At 40.5% G+C, this 25869-nt stretch overlaps 1 protein-coding gene and 1 long non-coding RNA gene across 2 annotated transcripts; one reads left to right on the top strand and one right to left on the bottom strand.

Moving 5' to 3' along the window:
• Positions 1-8621: 8621 nt before the first annotated feature.
• Positions 8622-12531, bottom strand: LOC129736389 (uncharacterized). Its single transcript, XR_008732914.1, has 2 exons — positions 12437-12531; positions 8622-9642 (listed from the first exon to the last, which is right to left on the bottom strand). It is a non-coding gene; the product is annotated as an uncharacterized LOC129736389 (long non-coding RNA).
• A 260-nt stretch (positions 12532-12791) lies between these two features.
• MDH1 (malate dehydrogenase 1) lies at positions 12792-24732 on the top strand. Its single transcript, XM_055714456.1, has 9 exons — positions 12792-12948; positions 18576-18674; positions 19000-19096; positions 20065-20240; positions 21618-21740; positions 21865-22041; positions 23623-23736; positions 23948-24037; positions 24401-24732. Exons 1-9 carry the CDS (start codon positions 12946-12948, stop codon positions 24524-24526), a joined length of 1005 nt encoding a protein of 334 aa, XP_055570431.1. The 5' UTR covers positions 12792-12945; the 3' UTR covers positions 24527-24732.
• The last annotated feature ends 1137 nt before the right edge of the window (positions 24733-25869 follow it).

The raw sequence follows: 25869 nt of genomic DNA, 5'->3' as shown, positions 1-25869 counted from the left end.
TGCAAAAATTCCAAGTGGTATGGTCATGTCTTTTAAGTTTGTTCTTTGCATCGTGCATATCTTCTAATTATCCATACTTCCATGGTTTGACTCGCTCTTTCTACCAAATCATTTTTTATTTGACTTCAATTTACAAAAAAGGTAAATGGCAATGCAATGGTAACAACGGTACTGTGCAAACAACCTATTACTTGACAATAATTCTGCAAATGGCCATGTGAGGATGCCTTTACAGCATCAGCCAATCACTAGCAAATTTCTTGCTTTTGCAGGGTTTAAAATAAATGAAAAAAAAAAAACAACTTACAAAATGAGGAAAAGTTAAAAAATCAAATATAGCAATTACCCACTGCCATTATTGCTGTGCACATATCATCAGTCAGCTTTTGCCATGAAAATCAAACTAATATCCTCTGTGACAGTAAAACTGCAACACCTAAATTGCCTTTTGACTCCTCTGTGTTGTAAACTTGGGCATCAATAACTGTTTGAAGTCTTTGACCCTGTGTTTGCAATACTGCAAATTCCATGTATTCCAAAGAAGTTTTCATCATTTACAAATTTTGGAGTATGATTTCAATCACAAAGATCATATTGCTGTTTTGGTTTTTTGTTTTGGGGTTTTTTTTAACATTTCTGTATTTAGGGTTTGGTATCCCAGGAGGAGGCTACAATTGCAAACCAGAGAGACAGAAAAAGCCACTTAGGGGATTTCCCAATGTCACATATAAATATTGTACCCAGAAAGGAAAACAAAAGAAAAAACCTCTTAGCAAAAGAAGACGGGTGATAAAGTTAACCACCATCACTGACAGATGCCAGAGAAGCTTGTCCAGCTAGATCTTTATGGAATCTAAATATTTAATTTGCCCTTTGATGAAATGTTATGTAATCGAGTTATCCTAAAATCAATTAGTCCCCTGAGTAAGATCTGCTTACTGCCTAAGTATTTACTCAAACGAAAACACCACCAATGCCACTGTTTCTTTATCTGTCTGAATTTTGTATTTTAACACAAGAACAGCTCCGTGTTACAAGTTTTCCAGTACCAACCTCACGCTGAATTCCACACAAAGAGACCTCTGCATCCAGCTGAAACTGTAAGTCAAAAGCACTCCTAACCGACAGGGGACTTTGCCAGCAGTGTGTTCAATGAACACCCTGAGCTTTCACATAAATTGTCACCAGCTGCACCTCATTCACTGACATTACATCATTAAGAATTTTATTTCATTTTGAATGTGTTAATTACATTTTCAATGGAACTTTTCCAATATCTAAAAATTACCATCACTTAAAAACCATACCTGCTTCCTCACTTGTAATGACCTATATAGGCTGTCACAGGAGGTGCCTATTCACCTTCCTGCTTTGCATGACAACCTCACCTTGTGCCCTGTAAGATCATGGAAAAAATCCTCCTGGAAGTGATAAAGGCATACGGATGACTAGGAGGTGACAGGGACAACCAACATAGCTTCACAAAGGGCAAATCATGCCTGGCAAATCTGGTGGCCTTCTACAATAAGATTGACTGCGTTGGTGGACAAGGGAAGAGCAAAAGATGCCATCTACCTTGATTTCTTTAAGGCCCTTGACATGGTCCCACACAACACCTCTGACTAACTTGGAGAGATGGATTTGATGGATGGACTTCCATCAGATAAGGGTTCCACGGATAAGGGATTGGCTCTTTGCACACATCCAAAAAGTGCAGTCAGCAGCTCAATGTCCAAATGGAGATAAGTAACAAGTGCCATCCCTCAGGTGTCCATTCTGGGACCAGTACTGCTCAGTATCTTTATTAATGACATAGTAGGATTGAGTGCACCCTCAGTATGTCTGCTAACACCAAGCTGAGCGGTGCAGTTGAAGGACAGGATACCATCCAGAGGGACCTTGACAGGCTTGAGAAGCAAGCCAGTATGAACCTCATGAAGTTCAATGAGGCTGAGGCCAAGTGCAAGATCTTGCACCTGGGTCAGGACAACCATTAGTATCAGCACAGGCTGGAGGATGAATGTATTGCGAGCAGACATGCAGAAGAGAACTTAAGGATATTGGTAGTGAAAAATCAGGTGTGAGTCAGCAATGTGCACTCACAGCCCAGAAAGTGAATTGCATCCTGGACTGCATAAAAAGAAGGATGGCCAGCAGCCTGAGGGAGATGACTCTCCTTCTCTACTCCGCTCTTGTGAGACCACACCAGGAGTACTGCCTCCAGCTCTGGGGACACCAGCACAAGATAGATGTGGACAAGAGAAGAGGCAAAAAAAACCCCAAAACCCAAACCAACAAAAAAAAAAAACCCAACCAAACAAACAAAAAACTGGAGGGATGGAACAGCTCTCCTATCAAGAAAGGCTGGGACAGATGAGGGGTTTTAGCCTGGAGAAAAGAAGGCTCTGGGGAGGCCTTATTGCAGCCTTTTAATACTTGAAGGGAGCTTATAAGAAAGATGGAGAAAGACTTTTTACATGAGGGTCTGCAAGGACAGGACAAAGGGCAATGTTTCTAATCTGAAAGAAGGCAGATTTAGATTAGATACAAGGAAGAAATTCCTTACTGTGAGGGCGGCGAGGCGCTGGCACAGGCTGCCCAGGGCAGCTGAGGGTGCCCCATCCCTGGCAGTGGCCAAGGCCAGGCTGGACGGGGCTGGGAGCAGCCTGGGCTGGGGGGAGGTGACCCTGCCCGTGGCAGGGATGGGTGGGTGGGAACTAGGTGATGTTTAAAGGTCCCTTACAACACAAACCACTCTATGATTTTTGATAAAAGCAGTAGGCAACTCATTGCAACTCACTGTGTTGCATTCATTGCATCTGGTCAAGTTACCAGAACAAAAACTGGAAAAAACAATGGATTGGGAAGCATCTACTTAAATACACAGCTCGGATCAGAGTGGAAATAGCTTCATACAATAGTATATTAAGCTTTACATTTGCTTCTGTTTTTCTTTATACTACTATTTAAGGAACAGTCACATTACAACCATTATCAAAGGAATATAATTACACAAAATTTTTATGTCAATAAAATTGGAAATAAAGCCACATAGTAAGACTGATTTTTAAGTCCATATAGACTTATTCTTTCAAGATGTATTTCTAATGACTTCTACAAACTTCCATTTCTCAAGGAAGACAGGCTCAACATTTATAAAATCACCTAAGTGTTCTCCAAAAATATTCTTTAAAGGTGCGCTTCTTAAGAGTTGGTTATTTCTGTCCAAGAATTACCCAGCAAGATGGTGTTATTACCCTGAAGTGGATACACTTGCCTTCTGAGAGGCGCATTCAAATACTCCTCTCTCAGACTTTATACAATGACAACTGCATCTGCAAGAGAGCATCTCACTTCACTCTGCTTGCTCAGAAGTTTGGGTACAATTGCCTGAGACCAAGTACGATGGAACAACAGTCAGCCTACCAACCTTCAGTAGGCCTCAGCTCCCATGACAAAGTCTGTGGTAATTCGGAGCCCATGACGGCCCTCAGCAGGCAAGCTGGTGTCCACCAGCACTACAACGGCACTGCCAGCAGTGACAGCAGATCTTACAGTAGGGCTGTGAGATTCCACTAGCTTTCATTACAGAAGTCAGTGATATTAACTGGGCAAGAACTGAGCCTAGCATTGCAGTTAAATTAATTATACTGTTAATGAAATTTCACTAATTCGTGCCTCACATGGCTGCATTGTACAAATAGGTTAACATATGCATGATATATGTGTACACCCATACTCATAGTCCTGATAGCCACATGATGAAAGACAAAAACATTTATTAAACTGCACTTATTACACTTCTTAAACCACGTGGAGTATACCATTCTTTTGAATTTGTTTTTAAGTCTTTAAATCACATTGCCTGACAAATGAGATGGGGTGGGGGGGAGGGAAGGGAAGTCACAGTGGTCCAATTTCACAGGCACCTGGCCCACTATTGTTAAAAAAACCTGCTTCCTGTGAAACTCTAAACAGGTATGAAATATCTCAATATCAACATTTTCCTGGGCACTACTCTGCCTATATCAGTCAAAAGTGCAACAGGACAGAAGTCAGCTACAGATGGAAAAGAGCCCTACTATTTCTCTGAAGACTGTAGATCTCAATTTTCCAACAGAAACATACCACTTGCCCTTGCTCTGCCCAAATACTGAGATACTTCACCATATGGTAAGAAATACATTAATGCTAGAAATTTTCTAAACCTTTTATAAATACTCTTCTGCTCTTTCCCCAGAATCTTGTAAGTTGGGAACTCCCTTCTGAAATAGCTTCGCTATCAAATATGGCATATATAGGTGATAAAAACATAAATCAAAGGAGTGCTGGTTAAACCTTTAAGTTCACTAATGGGTTTGCCAAATTAACCAGCCCAGATTTGTGTGAAATATATAATTAAACACCATTTTGTATTTGCAAATTACCTGTCTCTTAAAAGTGTATTCTTCCTGTTTTGGTGTTTTACATATTTACAAAAATACTCTAAAGTTTTGTTTCATTAAGAGAAAAATCGCACAGAATGAGGAAAAACTCCTGTGGTAACTTTGGGACCTTATAACTTGTAAATTAGCAATGAAAGCACTGAGATAAGTCTTTGGGAGTATATTTGAAGTTTTAATGAAAGAGTCAGATTACAAAAAGCTATAGTGGGAGTTTTATATGAGGAAGCTTTAAAGTTAGTTGCAATGTATTAAAAAACATTCAAATAAATTATTTTTCACTGCAGTATGCCAAGTTTTTGGAGATAGAATTAAAATTGGGCTTTCATTTTAGACCAAGTAAAGCATAATATTAGACTATAATACTGCATATACTAGTGAGATCCAAATGCCCACAGTGTTGCAAGAGAACATTTTCCCTCAGGCATTTGAAATTTAATGCTTCTTTAATATTCTCTGTTGGATATTGTTAGAATGGAATTTCAAATATTTCCTGCAATTTGAGTTAAAGATTACTGAATAATGCTGAGCAGCAAAAATTTTTGAAGCGTACATCTAAAGCTGGCATAGTAGCTTAATGTCCTGTTGTTTCTTGCTTTAGCAAAATTAATTTCTACAGTCTTCAACCATGAATTCAAGCACCACCTGGAGATACAAGCGCATAATTTAACTGTGGTGTATTTCTAGCTCCCTTGACTAATACACTGACGCTAGACCCTGTATGTCAGGCAGGTATAAAAGGAAAAGACCATTTCATAGCAATACTTTATATTCTCCTAAGTCAGACAGTGGGCAACTTGAAAAACAGTATCTGGCCCATTACTGCAAATAAATGGGATTACCTGTTATAAAATAAATGTATATGGCTTTGCCCACATTCAAAGTATATATTCTACTATACAGTCAAGAGTAACACCTTTCCAATAGAACTCAAAATGTTCAAAAGGCTTTTGCCAAATTAAGATCCACCCTTTTCACTATACATGTGCTAGTGCATTACCATGGTTACTCAATACAGACAACAGTAGACTGCAAATAAAGCTAATAAAAAGGCATAGTTGTATCATTCTAGAAACAAACTAGAAAAAGACTATAATCATGATGCCCTTTGCTCAATTACTTCATGGAGAGGCCTCCTTTATCCAAAGATGCAGCTACTTTATTTTCTATCATTTATGTCCACAGTCTAAATGGTCACGCTCTCAATTTTGTTCTGTGGCCATGGTTCCCTTATCATTCATACTGGGCACATGCAGACTAACTCCTTGGCTCTCTCCTACAGGAAGCCTGCCAATTCCCCTCAAAATGGCTTGGAACACTGCTTCAGACAGCATGACTGCCATGAATTCAAACAAAGTAATTCCTCAACACCATCCCAGCCAGATAAGGCAACTCTAAATGCCTTATGACACGCCCAAAAGTTTTTAACATTGGTTTTCTTACACTGTGAGACTAAGGATCATTCTCATGGGTTGCAACACAACCCTCGTTGACACCGTCAACTGAAAAACCAACAAGAATATATGTATGCATGTTTTGGAGCATCAGAAAGTTATGTAGCATTGGTATGGCTAATAGACTCCATACAGCTGGAATCATGGGCCTACACTTTTAAGAGATGGGGACAGGTCAGCCTTACAGTATGCAACTGATTGAATGCAAGCACATGCAGAAATAAGAGTACTTGTGTTTACATGAGCAGAATGAATAGATGCAATTTCTTCCTTCCTTCCTCGAGGATCAGGAAAAACACTGAATATGGACAGCACTATAAGCAACACTAAAGCCACCCACAGACTCCACTGCTTCATAAAAATCAATTTGGATAAGGTTTCCAAAAGCAGGCCAAATACCAAAATGAATCTGTGAATCAGCAGAAAAACCTCCATACAGGAAACAAAGTGTTTACTTGGCTCCTAAGCTTATTACTGATAAATTCAAGTTTTGGAAGTTACATTTCACATCTGAATAATGTCACTAAGATAAAATTTTATCAGTATTTTCCTTCTGTAAAGAGTTGGGCTTTTAAACAATTAACTTCAAAAAGTCAACATCATAAGATATCATTCTCCCTCCCCAGATATTTCTAGTGATATTTTCTTTAAAATCCCATTCAATACGGGGTGGGGGTGGGGAAATGAAAAAATCACTCTGTATAATGGCAGCTATTAACAACTTATTTCTGTGAAAATACAGAAATAAATACAAATGGATATTGTAAAACAAGCTGAAATATTTTAAGCAAACTGCATGACCTGAATTCATAGAAATAACCTTAATGAGAATAGCACTTGTAATTATGCGACAGGTTTGGCACAGAAAAGCATCCATCTGTCACTCTGAAACAGAAAGGATGGATAAAGGAGGCAGACAGATTAACTCACCTGCACTGAGTCTAAAAAATTGAAAGTAATCATTATGGCTGGTAACTTCTTGTACAAAAATGTATTCCTTGATTATCAGGTTGTAATGAATAAGTGCAAAAGAAAGTCATATAGAGAAAAAGCAAACTTACTTTCAGTACAAGCTGTCTTGCCATTTGAATAAATGCTTACCTCATTTTAAAAAACTTACCAGAACATCAGCTTAATGTTTATGTCTAGTTGTTTGGGGTTTTTTTTTTTTTGGGGGGGGGGTGGGGTGGGGTGTGTGTTGTGTTTAGGTTTTGTTTGTTGGATTCTGGATTTTTTAAATTGTTGTAATGAATTAACTTAAGACTACAAGGCTTGACTTTGTAGAACTTGATTTGTTACAGAGGTCATTTCTTCATTAGAATACCAACCTGCCTCTTCTGATTGGGTTTAAAGCACATCAGCACTTTTATGTTGCTTTATAGAACAAGAGGAAACTGAATGAAGAAGCTATTGCATAATACCAAGATAATTTTCAGATGTTCATTAAAAAGGCAGATTTTCATTACTCATACGCTTACAAGGTAATGCATTAAGCTGCTAGTTTTACTGAAAAGGAGCATACTAGAACAGGCTGCTATAACCATCATTCAGAAATAGTAATTCAGTGGATATGCCTTGGAAGCTCACCACATCAACACAACAATTTCATAACAGTCCAAAAATCAAATGAACCAAAGAAATGTACCATCTCTTGTGATCAAGGTGACATTCTTTTTACATTAATCTCTAACCTGACATCCTTCTTGTTGCATTTTAATTGGGAAGTCACATTTCCCAAGGAAATTGCTTTATACAGTCTGCATGGGAGGGTGGGGGGAATAATCTTTAGATGCCTCTTAAGGCAAGTGTTTCAAATAGTTAACTACGTAAATCTGTGATGGAGTGGCAGTTTTCATCACAGATGTACATGTAGGTTCTATAGTCTGGAAACCCACATAGCAGAACAGGCAAAGACAGAACGGCACTTTCTGTTGCACTCATGCCATGCTGCTATTTGCAAACAGGATGCTTTCACTTCTTCCTTCTCTCCATTCTCCATCTCCCAAGGGTGTGCAGCAAAGCCTCTACCACCTCAGTTCACCTACCATGGGAAGAAGCACCTAAATCACTCAGAAGTTACAAGTCACAATCAATCTCCTCCACACATCGCCATTAGCAAGTAGAAAATCCACACACTGCTGTCACAAAGTGTGTGTTCAACCAAGAAAAAAAAAGATAGACCTGTGTTAAGGTAAAAGAGAATCCATTAAGACTTTCTCATATACCACAATTCTTCTGTTCTCTTTGTAATAATTTGGAGATCAACTTTACTGATCTTATTGTGACTATATCAAAGTTTTTGTGCGTGTGTCTGTGCGTTTTGGTTGAGGGATTTGTTGTTGGGTTTTTTTTTTTGTTTGGTTGTTTTTTTTACAGGGACTCTCTATACCCTGTATACTTGTAAGAACTGTGAGAAGAATTCTTTCCTCCATCAATGGTTCACAGATGGTAGACGTTGATAGATCTTTAGGGTCTCAACTTTGTCTACAACAGGGTTGCCATTATCAAGCCACTGTGCCACCATATGCCCTAGACAGTGACAGAGCCCTGCAATACCTGAACTACACTCCAGGCACCAGAGGCCTACCCATCACCAGAACAGCCACCTTGGATCTCCCAGCGCGCAGACAGCAAAGAGGCCTTAACTGTTACAGTGTCCTCTGTCAAATGTACAATAGCTGTTTGTACTATTAGCCTACTTAGAAATAAGAAACAAAAAAGAACATTCTGGTTACAGTTTTTATTAAGATTCGACTATTGAACAGTTCAAGATTACCAATACATATTACAAACATGCTGTATATCATTAGTTGTTCTTCATAGTCAGTAGGCACATGCAGACAGAATGTTTTATGGCATCCTATCTACCTATTAAAAACTTATTAAAGGTTGTATAAATCAATTAATGAATTATTAATTACTCCTAATTACGTAAAACCTCAATGACACTCTTAAGTAAAAACGAAACCACAGGATAAAATGAAAACAGTTCCACAGGGGGTAAAGTTTCTCTTTAAGAAAGGAAGTTTTGAGCCACAGGAGAAAAAAAAAGAAAAAAGTCAGAATCATAAGCAAAATTTCTAGATACATCAGTTTTTTCATACCATTTAATATTTATGCAGTATCACATAACTGAAGTCTAGAAATGAACAGTGAAAAATTAGTTTTGGACATTAATACTAGGAATACAAAAAATAAACCATGTCTAAAAATTCTTAATGAAAACATATCTATTTTCATTTTCTAAACTAAGATTTCAATTGTTCTTCCTTTTATCTACATTATCTTTTTAAAACTCTATTACAGATTTTTCACATACTTTCAAAAATAGCTTTTGATCCTCTTAATCCCATTTCAGTATTTTTTTTAATGCTTTACTTCTGAAAAATCCCTTATTAGTATTCCCGTGAATCATAACCCAAAAGAGGCTTCCAAAACTGTTTCAGTTCTACTATTATTTCTAGCACTGAAACCATCAATTATATAGGGGTTTTTATCATAACCATTTTAAACATTACTTATATCACACAGACTTAGCTACAAGAAACATGTTTTTGTATTACAAATTCTAAATAAACATGAGATAAAAGAGAAACTGTATTATATATGGAGATGATAAAAAGATAACTTCAGAAATTATTGAAAATTAAGTGTAAAAACTTACCTAAAAAAATTCATCAATTTCTATAGATGGCAATGAAGAAAAAGAAAATCCCATCCAAAATACAGTTAAAGAACACAGCCAGCTGTTAACAGAGAATAATTAATTTTAAAATATTAAAAAAAATAAGAGAATTCTGGCAAACTACCCTTCAAAACTACTCGTTGCCTTGAAAAATAATATTCAATCCCTGTAAAATTACATTAAAACATCTTGGCTATTAAGTGTGTTGTTTAATTACACCAATTTCCAATTTAGTATCTTTTGAGTGCAAAAATTATAAAGTGTATTTCAAGAATTAGCTGAGCACTCAATCCACATGCACACTAAATTTCTATTACTTCCTTCGCACGTAATACATTTCCATTTACGCAAGTCTTTGGCTTAAAGCACTACACGAAAGACACATAATAATATAACACTAATAAAAAAATTTAAAGACATTGGTAATAGAAGATGCAAAAGCAAGCAAGAAAACAATGAGGCAATAACAAAGCAGAGGAAATCTGAATACTGTGACAGAGCTGACAGGAAAAAGAGCATTAAATTTAGAATTAAAACATCCAAAACTTTGAAAAGGTGGTAAGACTAATAAATCAGCAAAAGTTATTCAAATACTGCATACTTCTTGAAGACAAAGTGAAGCTGGAAGAAGATTTGGAAGTCTGGGTTGCAGAAACTCCAACACTGGATGTTTATACATTCCTACATTGACAACAGTCTGAAGACAGTAACATGATTTAGCAGCTCGAGAAACACTACCAAGCACCCACACTTCCTACAACACCAGAAAGGTTTCTATCCAGAAGCAAAGGACATATTTTAAAAACTAAAGAACCCCAGGAAAAGGAGCTGTTAAAAACAGGTGTGGAGACAAAAGCATCTCTTATTTGTTTTCATGAATTTACATTTTGCTTGCAAAATATTAAAGCTTAACAAGTGGAAACAAAATTTAAGCCAAGTAGGAAATAGTAGAATTGCTAAGTTGCGGTAACTTTACCAATTACACCACATTCATAAAAGGTGAAACTTTATGATATCTTTAGTTAAATCAGCATAAAAGACTGCAGTCAGTCTTAAACAAATGTAACTATCTTGGACTAATTATACTAGGAACAGATTTAAAATAAACTGATATACTCTGACAAACAAGATCATTTACACATGGCTTTCCACCCTATTCATTACAAATCCCTTTCAACAGAAGATATGTTGTTATCTCCAACAATAAATAACTCGAGGACCACAAGCCTGGGCAAAAAAGGACCGAGAATGAAAATGAAGCCATACCCACCGAAGAAAGTTTGATTAGCTTAACTGAAATCCACTAAACCAATACAATCTGCTATGCTGACACACACAAACCAGTTTACAGCATGCCAACATTGATTTAGCTGAAAATTGATAAGGAATCAATTTAAACTGAACTGATTATGCCGAGTGGAAATTAACCTTATGAGGGTCCACATCACGTTTTGTGTACATTTCAATCTTAAATAAACTTAAATAGTGTTAACAAAATCTGTACAATATCTGTGTGTTAAAAAGGTTAAAGTCACCAGCATTAAAGCATTTTGGGATGCTCTGGGACAACCTGACTGGAAAACAAGCTCCCTTCGACTTACTAAGCTTCTCTACCTTTCACAGCAAGCCAGACCTCAGCTTTGCTTGCAGCTATCTGGCTTTTCAATTCATCCCCAGAAGGAAACTTAAGCAGAGTCTTCATTCATATTAAAAATGTATGGGTAGTAACTGATATAAATCAGTATAGCTCAACATTTAAAATAAGTTAAGTATGACTGTACCTTTTTAATTCTGACACTGCAGTTTTCTGTATTGCAGAGGCTGTCAGAGGTTCAGCTAAAAACCTGTTCAAGCCACAGAAGTTTTGTGTTGCGGCATGAGCACAAATAACCACACAGCTCCCCAAAATGAGAACACTCTACATGACATGCATAAATATTTACATTTTACACTCACTGCCCTAAGGACTAAGTTCTTATTTCTGTCTGAGGACTGCAAAAGAAATTGTGTAAGCACACATGCTGTTTACATTGTTTAAAAAAAAAACCCACAAAACCAATCAACTATAAGGACTAGAGTAAGATTTACAACTAATCCTGCAGGAAAATATTCTGAGAAGTGAGACTTCATTAAGGACTTAGAACTAAGTTACAGAATCTGCCCAATAAGGAACCCTGTCAGGATCTGAGGGGGGGTGGGGAGAGGAAATCATCAGCTGTGCCATCCAAGAGCTTTTTACTGCAGTTCAAGGATCTGGGTTTTTTTGCTGAAGTATTTATGCTACCATCAGCCTCACTTCAGGCAGAGGCAGGAAGAGTTTACTTCAGCCAGCAATCCAAAATGCAACTAAATGAACAGTTTTATTTTTGGACGACAGATCACTATTTTAAGCCGCGTTGTTTTAGCGGCAGAACAGCACAGGCAAACTCGCAGTTCTCCCTACTGCAGGTAAATAGAAGGAAACGGCCCAGCACAAGCTGTCAGGGCTCCGTAAGCAGCACAGACGCGCACCTTCCCCCGGCGGGCCGCAAGCAGGGCCCGGGGGAGCGGGAAGCACGCCAGGAGGAACCCGCCCGAGAGCCGGCGGCGGCGTCCCGAGCCGGGCAGCTGCGGCAGCGCCCCGCGGGGAGCCAGGCAGGGGGCTGCGGCACCGGGAACGCCAGAGCCATGCCCGCCCACACCGCGCCCGGGCTCGGCCTGAGGGGAGCTCCCTGCCCGCGCCCCCCGCCCGCCAGCCAGGCCCCTCAGGCAGCGGGCGCTGCCCCAGCGGCCGCTATGCCAGGCTTAGGGGGGCTGAGAGCCTGCGGAAAGACCCCGGCCCCGCAGGCGTGCCCACCCCAGCGCAGCGAACCCACCGAGCGCTCCGAGGGGACGGGGACGGGACGGCCCCGCACGCGCCTCAGCCGCCCGCACGCCGCTTCCCGCGCCCGACCGTCACCTAGCAACCGCTGACGCGCATGCGCCGGGCACTGAAGGGCGGGGAGACGCACGCGCACCGCCGCACTCTCTCCCGCGCCATTACTGCTACAGGCACATGCGCGCCGCAGACAGCACCCCCTCGCAGCTGTCCACAGCGCTGCCCGCAGCCTTTAACGAATGGGACAATAAGTGAGGCGGGTCACCGCTGCTAACGCACCAATGGCGTCCGGGGGCGAGGGGCGCTGCCGCGGGGCACGCTGGGAGTTGTAGTTCTTGCCGAGAGCCAGGCTGCGACGGGCAGCGGAGTCGCGACTACAGCCCCCAGGAGGCCGCGTAGGGCCGGCGCGTCCCGCCCCGCCGCGGTACCTTAGCGCAGGGCTGCCGCGGCTGCAGTCGTGCTGTAGAGGTGACCTCGAGGCTGCCGGACCCGCCGCTCCTCTTAGCTATGGTCGGTACCGCTCCCCCAGCCGGCGGCCCTTCCTTCGGGTGGCGGTTGGGGCGAGGCGATGGCGCGCTGCGCCCTGTCACCGGGGCGGTTGGGGCAGGGGGCTCCCGTCGGGCGGGAGTGGCCGCGAAATGGCGCCGGCTCGCCTCCCCCCGCCGCCTCCTGCTGCCGGGCGGCCCGCGGTGCCTCCGCAAGCCCCGTGGGGTGGCCTGACGGTGTGCTGGGCAGTGGGGGTTTCGTGGGGCTCGCCTCAGCCCCCGCGGAGGCCGCGCCGGGGTGACCTTCCAGCCCGGAGAGCTAGGGGTTGGCGCGGGCCCCCGCAGTGCCGGCCGGCGTCGGTCCTGCCTGCTCTTCACCGGCGTGCGGGGGGGCCGGCTGGTGGGTCCGCTGGGCTGGCCCCGGCCTGGTGCTGGTGCTGGCCCCGGCCTGGTGCTGGCCCCCAGTCCTTCCATCGCACCTTCTCCTGCAAGCCTCCTGGCTGGCGGCGCCGCATTCGAGAAGATGGGGATGCCTGCTCCTTAACTTGCTGGGGTGCTAAGGGTTGGGGTGCAGTGCTGTCAGAAACCCGGCTGTTTGGCTGGGCTCTCCCGATGGGCAAGGTGCCCTTCCAGCTCTGCCCTGTGCTTACACAGTGCAGTGCTTGGCTTTTCTGTGGCATTGTACGGATACATATGCACACACACAAACTTGCACAGAGACCTTGCTTTCCTTTATAACCATGAACATCTCCCTGTTTTTCTACACTTAATACTTTCCTTACTGCTTTGCTATAGAAAAGATGCTGTGTGCTCTGAAACCAGATTTATTATTTCAGCTATGCCCTAAAAAAAGACTAGTCTGTAAACCTTATTGAGCCTACTTTTCCATTCTTTCCATTCAGAATGTGGATTCTCAGGAGTGACTGCAAGACGGCAAGTTTTAGTTCACGCTTGAGCTTTCAAAACATTGACTGCTATGAATTTGTTGGTGTCCAAAAGAACAGCTGGTTGAAACTGACTTTGATGTCCAGTTTTCAGAATATCACTGTTCTTATCTGACATTCATTATTCTAATTATCCATTTGGTGTTGGGCAGAAGCTTTAAACTTCTGAAATAAAATCATCTCTCTACTGATGCAACCACTATTAGCTAAATGAAATGGAAAAAGTTTTTAAGGGCACCTGTCTCAAGGTCATCTCTTGAGGAAAGAATTCCTTTGAAATTCAGTCTATGAACCACAGCGCTGCTGGGGTTGCTAACATGCGCAGCAAGTCTTGCCAACTCTTAACACATTTCCAAATAAATTATTATCATTGCATCTCTTCTTTAAGAGCAAAGGGAAGGTTTGTTAGGGGGAGTCTAAACTTTTGAAAAGGTAGATTTTAATATAATGCTTAAATCATTCTTGTCAATAAAGGTGGGATAACTTAGTTGGATTTAACCTTCAGGAGTAACATTCAGTTGATGGTATTTTACAGACAAGTTTATAGCAGTCATGTTTATAGAGGTCTTTTATAACTGTAATTAGTAATGCAAAGTCCGTCACTTGTGTAGACAGGGCATCATTTTCTTATTACTGTATTTGATAGATTGAGAGTTATTTAATATTAGTCTTTTACTTACCTTTGTAACCTCCTGAATCGATTTTGCAGTGTAGTGCTATTTTGATGTATGGTACTATTATTTTAGACCTGCTGCTATCAGCAGTAATTGCAGAAATAATTTAGGCACTGAGTTTTGGAGCCAAAGTGAGTGCAGGGGGAGGGCATTAAGCCCACAGCTTCCTCATTTGATACTGGAAGTGTTACTTCTACCTGTGATAATTTAGGAGGGGGAGGAATATCCTAAATGTTTGCTGAATTAGAGGGAGGAGGGTATCTGGGGATGCAATGTTCAGTGGGATTTTTTTTCTCACTTTTACCATTATCTTTACTACTCTTTCATTTTCCTAAAATGTTTAACTATACATCAGCTGGTGAGGGCTTTGGAACTAAATAGTTCAGTTAGATGTCGTTTAATTTGTCCTCTAGTTCTTGAATACCTGAGAGTGAGTAAAGGTCACCTCTGTAGTTACCACAGCATGAAAATATTCTTATCGAAGTCCAGTGCAGGAGGCCAAGTCACGGATTAAAGTACCCGAACATGAATGTGTGGAGCCTACAACTTGCATTGCGGAGCTACTCATTTCTCTTAAACATACATCCTCCAAAAATAGCCTCAGGTGTTCAATGATACTGATTTTTATATGCAACGTAAGATTTCTGGGGAGAGTTAACTATATTTTGTAAGAAGCACAACATTTTTTGCTTGTTAATCTAGCTTCTAGAATCAAGAGAGGGCATGAAAGTTTCTTTGTACAATCGCTGCAGGGGCAGGGGGGGGGTTGGGGAAACCTTGTATGTGAATCCAATGTACTAGAAGTTAGGAAAGGAAAAAAACAAGTGGGCAGTACTTCTCACTTTATTTTTATTTATATAAAACTTTATACTCACTTTATATTCCTCCCTCCTCCAGCCCAAAATGGGGTGAGAACAGGAAGGGTGGTAATAAGCGAAATTACTTAAGAGATGGTGGAGCTGGGTCATGACTGAAGGATTTTTATTTTAAGGCAAAATGTTAAGTCTGTTTCAGTAAAAAAAACAACCAATGAAACAGGGAAAAAAAACCACCAAACCAACCAGCAAAAAACCACCAAACCTCCAAAATAGTCCTACCTCTTGCCTTTTTATCTTCTGCTCCTTCCCTCTGCTTTTGTTATGCTAAATAGCATCACACTGGTCAATAGATCAACATTTTTAATGTTTAAATCAGATTAGCATATAAAGTGCATATAGTGGGAAAAATTCTTGTTGACTTTCCCCCTTTTGTGACAGTACTTTAGACTGGCTCACAGGGTGCAAAGGAGAAGGAGCCTAACTTCTAAAAATACCTGTTCCGTTCACTAGAAATCCAGAAATCAATTCACCATTGATTTCAGATACCATGTAATGCAAAGAAAATGTGTTCCACTGTTAAGCTGTGTGAGTACTGGAGTAGAATGTTTAGCATAGGGTCACTTTTTATATGCTGCTGATAAGGGATTTTGCCAGGCCAATGTTTTACAGCACAGTAATTTTTCAGCATTTATTTTCCTAACTAATATGATTAACTACCTTAAAAGTGTCCATTGTTCCCTTTGTGTAAATAAAATGTAGATTCTCCTTAAAACCATGCTGAAAAGTTCGCTTGAAAATCTGATATGCATCTTAATGGTGCTGTCTGTCATCACTTGTACATTATGTACATTTGTAGGCTACAACTTCACTAATTGGGAATAATGTAACAAAACTAGTTTTGAGATTTAAACCAGCAAGAATCTATTGTCTGCTCTCCTTCCACTTCCTTGTGGAGTTTTGATGAGGTTTGAGCAATGAGACTTGTAGTAGGACAGGTTCAAAATAAAATAATGCAGTTCAACACTGTAATGGGTAGCCATTTAGCCAAATGTTTAAAGAATCATTCCCATAATGAAGGCAGAATTGTGTTGAGGTCTAAATTTGCAAGTTCAGTAGTTTAACTTCCATCACTTAACACTCTCATTTTATCTAGTATGTGGTAAAATGGGGTAGGTGGCCTCATTTTTATAATTACCTAATGTTAGCTTGGTGCAGCTGTATTTGGCTGGTCACTTCTGCAGAGAGAATACACTCAAATCCCAAAATGGTTTTCCTATAAATATCAGTGACAAGAACGTTGGTTGGAAAGGATCTCTAGAGGTCATCCAGTCTGACCTCTTTCTTGCACCGAGTCTGGAGGTTGTTCACTTTTTGACTTTTGATGCTGCTCTATAATGTCATACATGTTTTTTTCATCTGGGTCTTGAAAACACCAGTGATGAAGGTTGCACAGGCTGTCTCGGTACCCTGTTCCAATGCAGCCATACCACCCTAATCAAGCATTTTTCTCTTGATTTCTATCTGTTGGCCCCTGTTCTGCCATCTGCCACTACTGAGAGGTGTTTGGCAGTGTTATTTTTGTAACGTTCCTTGAAGTTGTAGTGGGCTGCTGTTACATCACGCCTATCCTCTGCCTTTCCAGGCTATGTCCCGTGCCCTCAGCCTGACCTTAGAGGACAGGAACTCGGGGTCCCAAAGCTGCACTGTCTTCCAGTGGCAGCCTCGCCAGCACCAGGTGAAATGCCTGCCTTTGCTCTGCAAGCTACACTCTTCATGATGTAGCTCAGTATGCAATTAAATCACTTCAGACATAATTGAATGTGGAAAGTGTTTTGTCCATAACTCAAATGATCATCTTTTAATTATTTGAAAAAGCAGGCATGGCATTCCAGCAGGCTGGTCAGAGTCTGCTTGTTCCTGTCCTAGCACAATCTGCCCCAGCCCTGTTGCCTCTAGGGAAAACAGGGAGATTTAAAAACCAGGCTTACAAAATACTAGGTTACGAATGTCTTTTGGCACGTTTTCCCTTTTCATGGAATCATAGAACGGTTTGGGTTGGAAGGGACCTTTAAAGGTCGTCCAGTCCAGCCCCCTGCAGTGAGCAGGGACATCTGCAACTGGGCCAGGTTGCTCAGAGCCCCCTCCAACCTGGCCTGGAGTGTTTCCAGGGATGGGGCATCTCCAGCCCCTCTGGGCAACCTCTGCCAGTGTTTCGCTGCCCACATTGTAAAAAACATCTTCCTTGTATCTAGTCTGAATCGACCCTCCTTTAGTTTACGACCATTACCCCTTGTCTTATCACTACAGGCCCTACTAAAAGGTCTGTCCCCATCTTTTGAGCCCCCTTTAAGTACTGAAAAGCCGCAATAAGGTCTCCTTGGAGCCTTCTCTTCCCCAGGCTGAACAACCCCAACTCTCTCAGCTGTATGTTTTCAATATTAAGTAATCTTTCCAAGTCCTGGTTCTGCTTAACAAAATGGACTCTTGCTGTAAGCTAAGCTGTTTCCCCCTCCCCATTTGCAATTGGCAACGTCTTGGCAGTTTTCTCCCAGTCTTTTGGAGTTTTGGGTCAGTTTGACAATGGACAGTTGTATTATGGATATTAGTGTCTGTATTTGTCCATAATGTAGCTTTTGTCTGTGGATTTGTTAAATTGCTACCTAGCAGTTAAGTGAGGCAGTAGTTTTAAGTCCACTAGATTCCTTGGTTCCTGGCGTTCACTAAGTCTTTGGTTGCAAGTAAGCATTCAAAATGCTTAATGGAAACAGCCCTCAAAATTGAAAGAATCTGAAAATTGATAAAGTGTCACAGCACATAAAACTTCTGTAGTAAATTTGAAGTGTGGACGGGTAATGTAATGAGTGGGTGCTACGTGTTGTAACGTCTTATGTTAAAAGGGCAGCGTTGTTAAAAGGAACAAAAAGTTTTTCAAATACATTTTATTCCTGGCATTTTGGAAGCTTTTCCAGGAGCAATGCATAAGGATATTTTTGCAAGTGTGCTCTGTTTCTGTAAAGGCAAGTAGAGGAATTTCTGGTGGTTCTAGCAGAACAGAAGTATGATCCCAGGAGCTGGGCCTGATCCACATTTAAGCACAAGCTTTCATCCAGGTTAAATAATCGTAACGTTCTTTCTGTAGTAACTTAATTTTTACCACTGTCAGATGGTGTGAGCCTGCACTGTGTAGCTGTGGGTAAGCCTCTAATTTTCTTGCAGGGTGAGCCTATCAGAGTCCTGGTGACTGGAGCTGCTGGGCAGATTGCTTACTCGCTGCTCTACAGCATTGCCAAGGGAGATGTCTTCGGCAAAGAACAGGTAGCTCTTATGTTGAATTATCACCTGCCTCTCTTCGCTGTAATGAATAAGCTAATGTTAGAACTGCAGTCCCTGAGACTTGTTTCCTTGTAGACACTCAGAGTGGCTTACCAATGTGCAAGTAATCTGTTCTTTGTAAGTGGGGAAAATGGAGTCCTGCTTTGTTAACACAAGCTTTCAGTTGTTGGGCATGCTGAAGTTTCTCAGTTTTCTGTAAATGGATTTAAGGCTTGCATAAGACAGCAGTTTCTAGCAGATAACAAGACAAATTCATTTTCAAAACAGATCATGCCCATCTTGCACTAAACCATTTCTTTCTTTACAGCCTCTTATTCTTGTGCTGCTGGATATCACCCCCATGATGACTGTACTGGAAGGTGTAGTGATGGAGCTGCAGGACTGTGCTCTACCGCTGCTGAGAGGTGGCCAAAAGAAATTTTTCTTACACCTACAAGATTCTATAGCACAACTATTGCATTTTTGAGTTCCTGTACCTGGCAGGAAGTTAAGCAGAAGAAAATGATAATGATCCTTTCTCAGTTTTATATTTTGTGGAAGATAAGTTAATTTAACTTAGGCTGTAAGCGAGGAAGAATGCCATCAAATCGGTTTTTGTGTAAGGAATTGACTATGCAGATAACTGGGGTTTTGGCTGGTATCATCCAATCCTGCGTTGTCAGCATGCACAACAAGTTGTTGGATACTTGTGCGTTTATGCATTGTATTTTGGCCTAGTGGAATAACATTGAATGATTAGATACTTTTATTGAGTTAAAAAAAAATAATCTAGTCTTTAGAAATATCTTTTGCGTAAAGACACAAATTGAAAAATCGCTCATCAAGTCATGTAAACAAGTTCCGATAGTTTAAACAAACAGAAGAAAAGGAGCAACTAAATGCTACTGTCATTATTACAGTACTTTAAAAAAACAAACAAACAAAAAAATCAGGCATGTAGCTACCGACTCTCGTACAAATCAAACGACCTTCTGCTTGAATGGTCAAAGGGAGAGGAAAACTTCATTTGTGTTCGTCCCTGCCACTGAAAATTTTTTGTACAAGTGAGGAACAGCATATGTAGCTAGGTGTGTATATATATTTAGAGAGAGACAGGCAAAAGCTATCTTTTTACATAGATTTTTTCCTGTGTTTTTAGAATTCGTATCTAAAGATTTAGGTAAATATTTGTATATATAAACAGTTTACTGGCAAGTATTCAATCTGTGGAGTTAGGGCCAAATAACCATACTTGTATTTTTGGAAGGGGAAGGTGGTTGTGTTGTCAGATCAGACTATATACTATTCATGAACCAAAGAATATTCCTGTTAACACTTTGCCATGAGTATTTATCTTACATAGATATTTATTTTCCTCCTTTCCTTTTTTCAGAGGTCATTCCAACAGACAAGGAGGAAGTTGCATTCAAAGACCTTGACATAGCAATTCTGGTTGGCTCCATGCCAAGGAGAGAGGGCATGGAGAGGAAGGATTTACTCAAAGCAAATGTGAAAATTTTCAAGTCTCAAGGTGCAGCTTTGGACAAGTATGCCAAAAAGACTGTCAAGGTGAATATAGAAACTGAATTTAAAAAATTAACTCTGAGTTATGTAGAGTTCTAAATACATCGTAAAACAATGTTGCGCAAGCAGGAGCCTATACAGTACAGGCATTCCCTTCCTGAAGCCCTGGAAAACAGACCACAGTGAAGGTTAAATGAGACATAGTATGTTAAATAGGTAGATGACTTAGTCCATAATTTATTTGGTGAAAAAGGTAGGTTTTACATTGTATTGCTGTATTCCGCACATACTTTGAACTGGTTACCACCAGTTCTAAAAAGAAATAAATACACAAATCCATATAAAAGAAGAGAAAGCAGTCTTCTGCTCGTTATCTCTCTTCTCTGGGGTAACTAAATTATCTATGTGCAGCTGCCTACTTCATATCCATCTGTGACTTTAACATAATGACCCTTAACTTCAGTATCAATATAGAATTACAGTTGCACAAAGAATCGGCTTTATTTAGGTTATTTGTGTCTTGGTCTTTGGAGCATTGGAAGCTTTTAATTGTTCTCTCTCAGATTCCTTCAGCACAGTTAATGGGATCATGTGGCTGCTCTCCTACTGCTCTTAATCTCAGACCCAGACTCCAACTGTGCTTTGTAACTGACTTTTTAATGTCTACTTCCTCTGCTGATGAACTTCCTACTGCTTCTAAAGACTTGTTTGCTTCTTTATACAGTTGGAATAAAAACTATCAATGTAACTATTGCAGAGTAATGGAAAATTTACTGAACTCAATTTCAAAAGGGGAAATACAAAGGGAGGTTTGCAGATTAGTTTGTGTGACTGAGAGTATATGGAGCTTGACGTTAATCATTTGAGACACATTAGTAGATGAGGGATGAATAAAAATCAGTTTTCCATAGTAATAAATTGATCCAAGTTCAGGCAATATTATAGTTCTAACTGCCTATGAACACTGAGATAAGTAACTGTTCTGGCTTTCCTAATTATAAAGCTATTATATAAATCAGTGGCATCCAGTCTAGAAAGCATTTAAAAGGGGATGGTGAATTCATTGTGGGCTGACTAGCGTGTATCTTGCTTTCCCTGGGTCTAGTTGCATGAGGTTTGAAGCCAGGCTGTGAGTCAGTGTGCAGATCTCCCTAGAAGTCTTATTCTCTTTCATGTTTGAGTATCAAATTATAAAGAAAATACCTAGCTAGAAAATATTTTTCTGTACATTTATAGAAGACTCGGTGACCATGAACAATGCACATATAAAACAGTATTGTTGAAGACAACCAAGAGATTTAGAAAACTTAACTTTCTGATAGCTTCTTTGAAGGCAAAGTCATGTATTTAACTTGAGGGAGTTATTTCGCAGAAACAGCTTCTTCATCTTTCCACATTTCTCTTCTCCTTTTTTGGTTTTAGGTTGTGGTAGTTGGGAATCCAGCAAATACTAACTGCCTGATTGCATCAAAGTCAGCCCCGTCAATACCAAAGGAAAATTTCAGCTGCTTAACTCGTTTGGATCACAACAGAGCTAAATCTCAGGTAAAAAGGGCCTCTTCAAAGTAGAATGCTTTCTGTTGTCTCTGCTAAATAGCAGTGCTTTCAAAGAAGCCTCTGAATTGAGAAGCTAAAATTAATACAGTGGCCATCTTTAATTTCCAATTAGATTGCTCTGAAACTTGGTGTGACTGCTAATGATGTGAAGAATGTCATCATCTGGGGCAACCACTCCTCCACTCAATATCCAGATGTTAACCATGCGAAGGTAAATGTGAAAGGAAAGGAGGTTGGAGTTTATGAAGCTATAAAAGATGACAGCTGGCTGAAGGGAGACTTTATCCTGGTAAGATCTTCTTGGATTTTTTTTCCATGGTCACTCTGTGTCTCCCCTTTCTTGTAACATTGTATGAAATTGTAAACTATGTAACTGACTTAGTGAAGCAGCTTTTCCTGTCTTAATAGAGTAAGTGATCCTCAGATAGCTTGTCTCTATCAGTTATTTGCTCTTGAAAAATTTAAGGCATTATGAAAACTTATGTAAATACTACTGGGAAAAAAATCCATTTGGAGTGCTGAAATGATTCAACAAAAAAGAGTTTGGTCATGGTTTCTCATCTGACACACAAGCACCATTGACATTTCACTGTGGTAACTTATTTTAGCAGCTTTGTAGATGAAGTAGGATGATCTTCTGTTTGCAGCTCCCCACCCACCAAAAAAAGGCCCAGTAACCTTTGCCCTGCACATGCATGCGCATGCCACATGCACACATGCATTCCAGACCTAAATCTATGACCTTGTCAGCAGCCTTTCTGAAAAGTAATCTGAAATACCTAGAAAACACCTGCAAATGTCTTAATGTAGGGTGGTAATAAATAATAATGTAGGGTAGTAAAACAAAATAATGGTATTGATTGATCAAGAGCACCGGCTAACCTAAACGCAGTGTGAAGTGAAACAAGGATTATCAAAGCTCTTGACGAACGTGACTCCAAGTAGCTGTACTTGGCTTGGTATTGCAGTGTTACTGGCATGCTGACAACCAGGTATCATATCTTTGGTACTGAGGGTGTGTTTTGTCATATGACCGTGCTCTGTCTTGTCTTGGTTTTAGATATAGCTTATTCCAGTACATGCTTGTTGCTGCAGAATAAACGATTGTGTGTTGGCAACTGAAGTTCCTGAGCCAGAGTGTAAGCAGAAACCTGTCTGTGTCTTTGATCCTGCTGTATCTTAGGTGGCCAAGGCAGGATACTGTTTTGGCCTTCTAGGTACATTGTAATGCTGGTCTGTGCTAGAATGTTTTGCCTGAGATCAGGAGATTCCATAATTCTTGCTTTCTAGACTGGGGTACGGTTGGCATAGAGCTTTACCAAAACTTACCAAAAGAAAAAATAGGTATGGTTTAAGAAGCTATGCTAATTCTGAGAAGTGCAATTCTTAAGTACAAAATTTCTAAATATAAACGTAAGTATAGGGAGGTAGGTTCAACTGTCTTCAGGAAATAAATGAATTTTATGCATTAAATATTGTAGATTGAGACCAGCAAGCAGTTAATATTGGTGTTCGGCAAAAAACCTTAATTGCCAGTGTTGCTCTGAGGCATCCGTTAGTATTGACATACATGAAGTGTCTTGGTGGTAAAAGCTTGAAACATCTGGTTAGTGTGAGAGAAGTCAGCGGCCTGCTAGCTGTAAAGCAGGTACTGAGAAACGAGCCAGCCTCTGAAATGTTCCCTTATGTTCCCGGCTTGGCAGAACTCTCCTAGACTGTATTTCTGGATTGTGTGCCATGTTCATTTGGTGATAGAACTGTATCTTGACTAACAAAAGACCGTCTTTCCTCATGGTGTTTACTGACAGCGTTTGGACCAAACCATGATTTTGCTGCTTTACAATTTAGAGGCTTTTTTTCTTAATTGCAGACTGTTCAGCAACGTGGAGCAGCCGTTATTAAAGCTAGGAAGCTGTCCAGTGCAATGTCAGCTGCCAAAGCTATCTGTGATCATGTGAGGGACATCTGGTTTGGCACTCCAGCGGTAAGATGTTGCTCTTGAGTAAGTGCTTGTTTGTCTAATGCTTTGTTACATGCCAGTGTCTTTGACCCAAAGTGTGTATGTGTGTTCAGAAGAGGAAGAATTTCTGGTCTTTTTCTGGAATAAAGTGTGTCATAGGAGATGCAGTATATAAAAGATTAAAATTTTGCTTTCTTCTAGCAGTGAAAAGTATATTTAACTTTTCTGGTTTCAGGGGGAATTTGTTTCCATGGGAGTAATTTCTGATGGCAATTCTTACGGTGTACCTGAAGACTTGCTGTATTCATTCCCTGTTGTGATCAAGGTAACTAGACTGTATCAATCGAGGCATCTTCTGCAAGACCTAGCTAATCTGTTGTGTGAGCTTGTTAACAGCAGTGCTTTTGGTACGGGACTGCAGTTGCTGGGACTTCAGCAGCCTTTCACAGAGGGGACCGTTATTAACCATTTTGTAGTGGTTGTCAAACAAGTACTGATAGACAAATAGAATCTGACATGACTAGGCGGTGCCGGCTGCATTCTTTATCTGAAAACAAAACTAACTTCTGCCTGATGTGGCTTTTAAGGCCATAAAGTTTATTTCTTATGCTGCAAAGTTTCCTTCATGCAGACCGAATGAAACTTGTTCTTATGGGGAATGGCTTTTTATTTGTTTGTTTTCAAACAGGACAAGACCTGGAAGTTTGTTGAGGGTCTTCCTATTAATGATTTTTCTCGTGAGAAGATGGATCTGACTGCAAAGGAGTTAGCTGAAGAGAAGGAGACTGCTGTGGAATTCCTCTCCAGTGCATGACTAGGTGATGAGGAAATACAAAGTCATGTGAGAGTGGAAGAATCTAAGAGTCGTCTCTAAGTCTGCTACCAAACACTATTACTGTATTCAAGTCAACTGTCTGTGGCAATTGTGCATTTTAAAGTTCATATGCTTACTGGTACTCTTGTGCCTATTGAGTTATTAGCAAAAAGATTATTAAAAGCAAAACTAGTTTGTTGACCAAACCTTTTGTCTGTTCAATACCAGTTGCTTTCTATGTATGATACGGAATAACTGTTTACCTTGGCTACTAACGCACAATCAATGGGTCTTGATTAGAATTTGGCACTATCAGTACACATCCTAGTCCGTGATCATTTCAGCACCCTATGGCTCCACTGAAAATGGAATTAGAATGCCAGTAGTTCTTGAACTAGTAGTTCAGTGACTCAAGTCTGTCACCGGACAGACTCCCAAGTATATACTGTTGACTCTGGTTATGCTTACAATGTTTGTCAATAGAAATATTAAAAGATGCTTAATCACATAATGGCTAAGAGTAGTCTGTTGCACTTTATTTGCATGGGTTTAGTTATGTAGCTGGCAGGATTTGATAGTACAACATTTAAAAAAAAAAAACAAACAAGCCCTGAAGGCCTGTTTTAAGGAACTGAGGGAAACTAGTTTTAAGAAGCTTTATTGGTGACCAGCACTTCCATTTGTCTTTCCCAGGTAGAATTGCTTTATGTTGACATCAGACAAAAGAAGCCTCAAGGCAGACGGGCACAGTCCGAAAGCAGTGCTGGTCATTCAGTACTAATTTGATTGTTAGCTTCCAAGCCTTTTGTCCCAGGAGACAAGGACTCGCTTGGTTAAGACCAAGTGAGGTTAATATACTTGTTTGAGAATTTTCGTAGTGCAGCCTACAAATGCTTTAGCTTCAGAAAGGTTCAGATACATCGTACTGTAATTATTGCTTTGCAAACACACGGGTGAGTGTTGCTGTAACTCTTCTAGACTCCTGTTTTGTCTGTTCCTACTGAAGTAACCTACCTCATGTAGACTGAAGGGGTTTAGACTGGGTTTGTTGTTCTGGGAACTTCCGTCATGTACTACCTGTTCTGTTTGTTTTCGAAGCACCTTAAATACTTCCTGCTCCCTTTGCAGAGTGTGCACTCATGGTAACGGGATTTTTGTCATACACAATGTCAGTGCTAAGTTGTCTGTCCATTCTAACATAAGCGCTTCTGCCTTGTACTAAAGGAAATCTTGGGTCTGTCATAACGGAGTGATCTCACTTCCCTGTTTTGGTTTGTTGTCATTAAATGAGGATTCCAAAAAGTAGAACTTTTGGGAAGAAAAAAAAAAAAAAGCTTAAACTG

Source organism: Falco cherrug, chromosome 6, assembly GCF_023634085.1.
Source record: "Falco cherrug isolate bFalChe1 chromosome 6, bFalChe1.pri, whole genome shotgun sequence".
In the NCBI taxonomy this organism is placed as follows: Eukaryota; Metazoa; Chordata; class Aves; order Falconiformes; family Falconidae; genus Falco; species Falco cherrug.
Note: the sequence above shows the minus strand (reverse complement) of the source record. Positions and strands in the feature narration are given on the sequence as shown.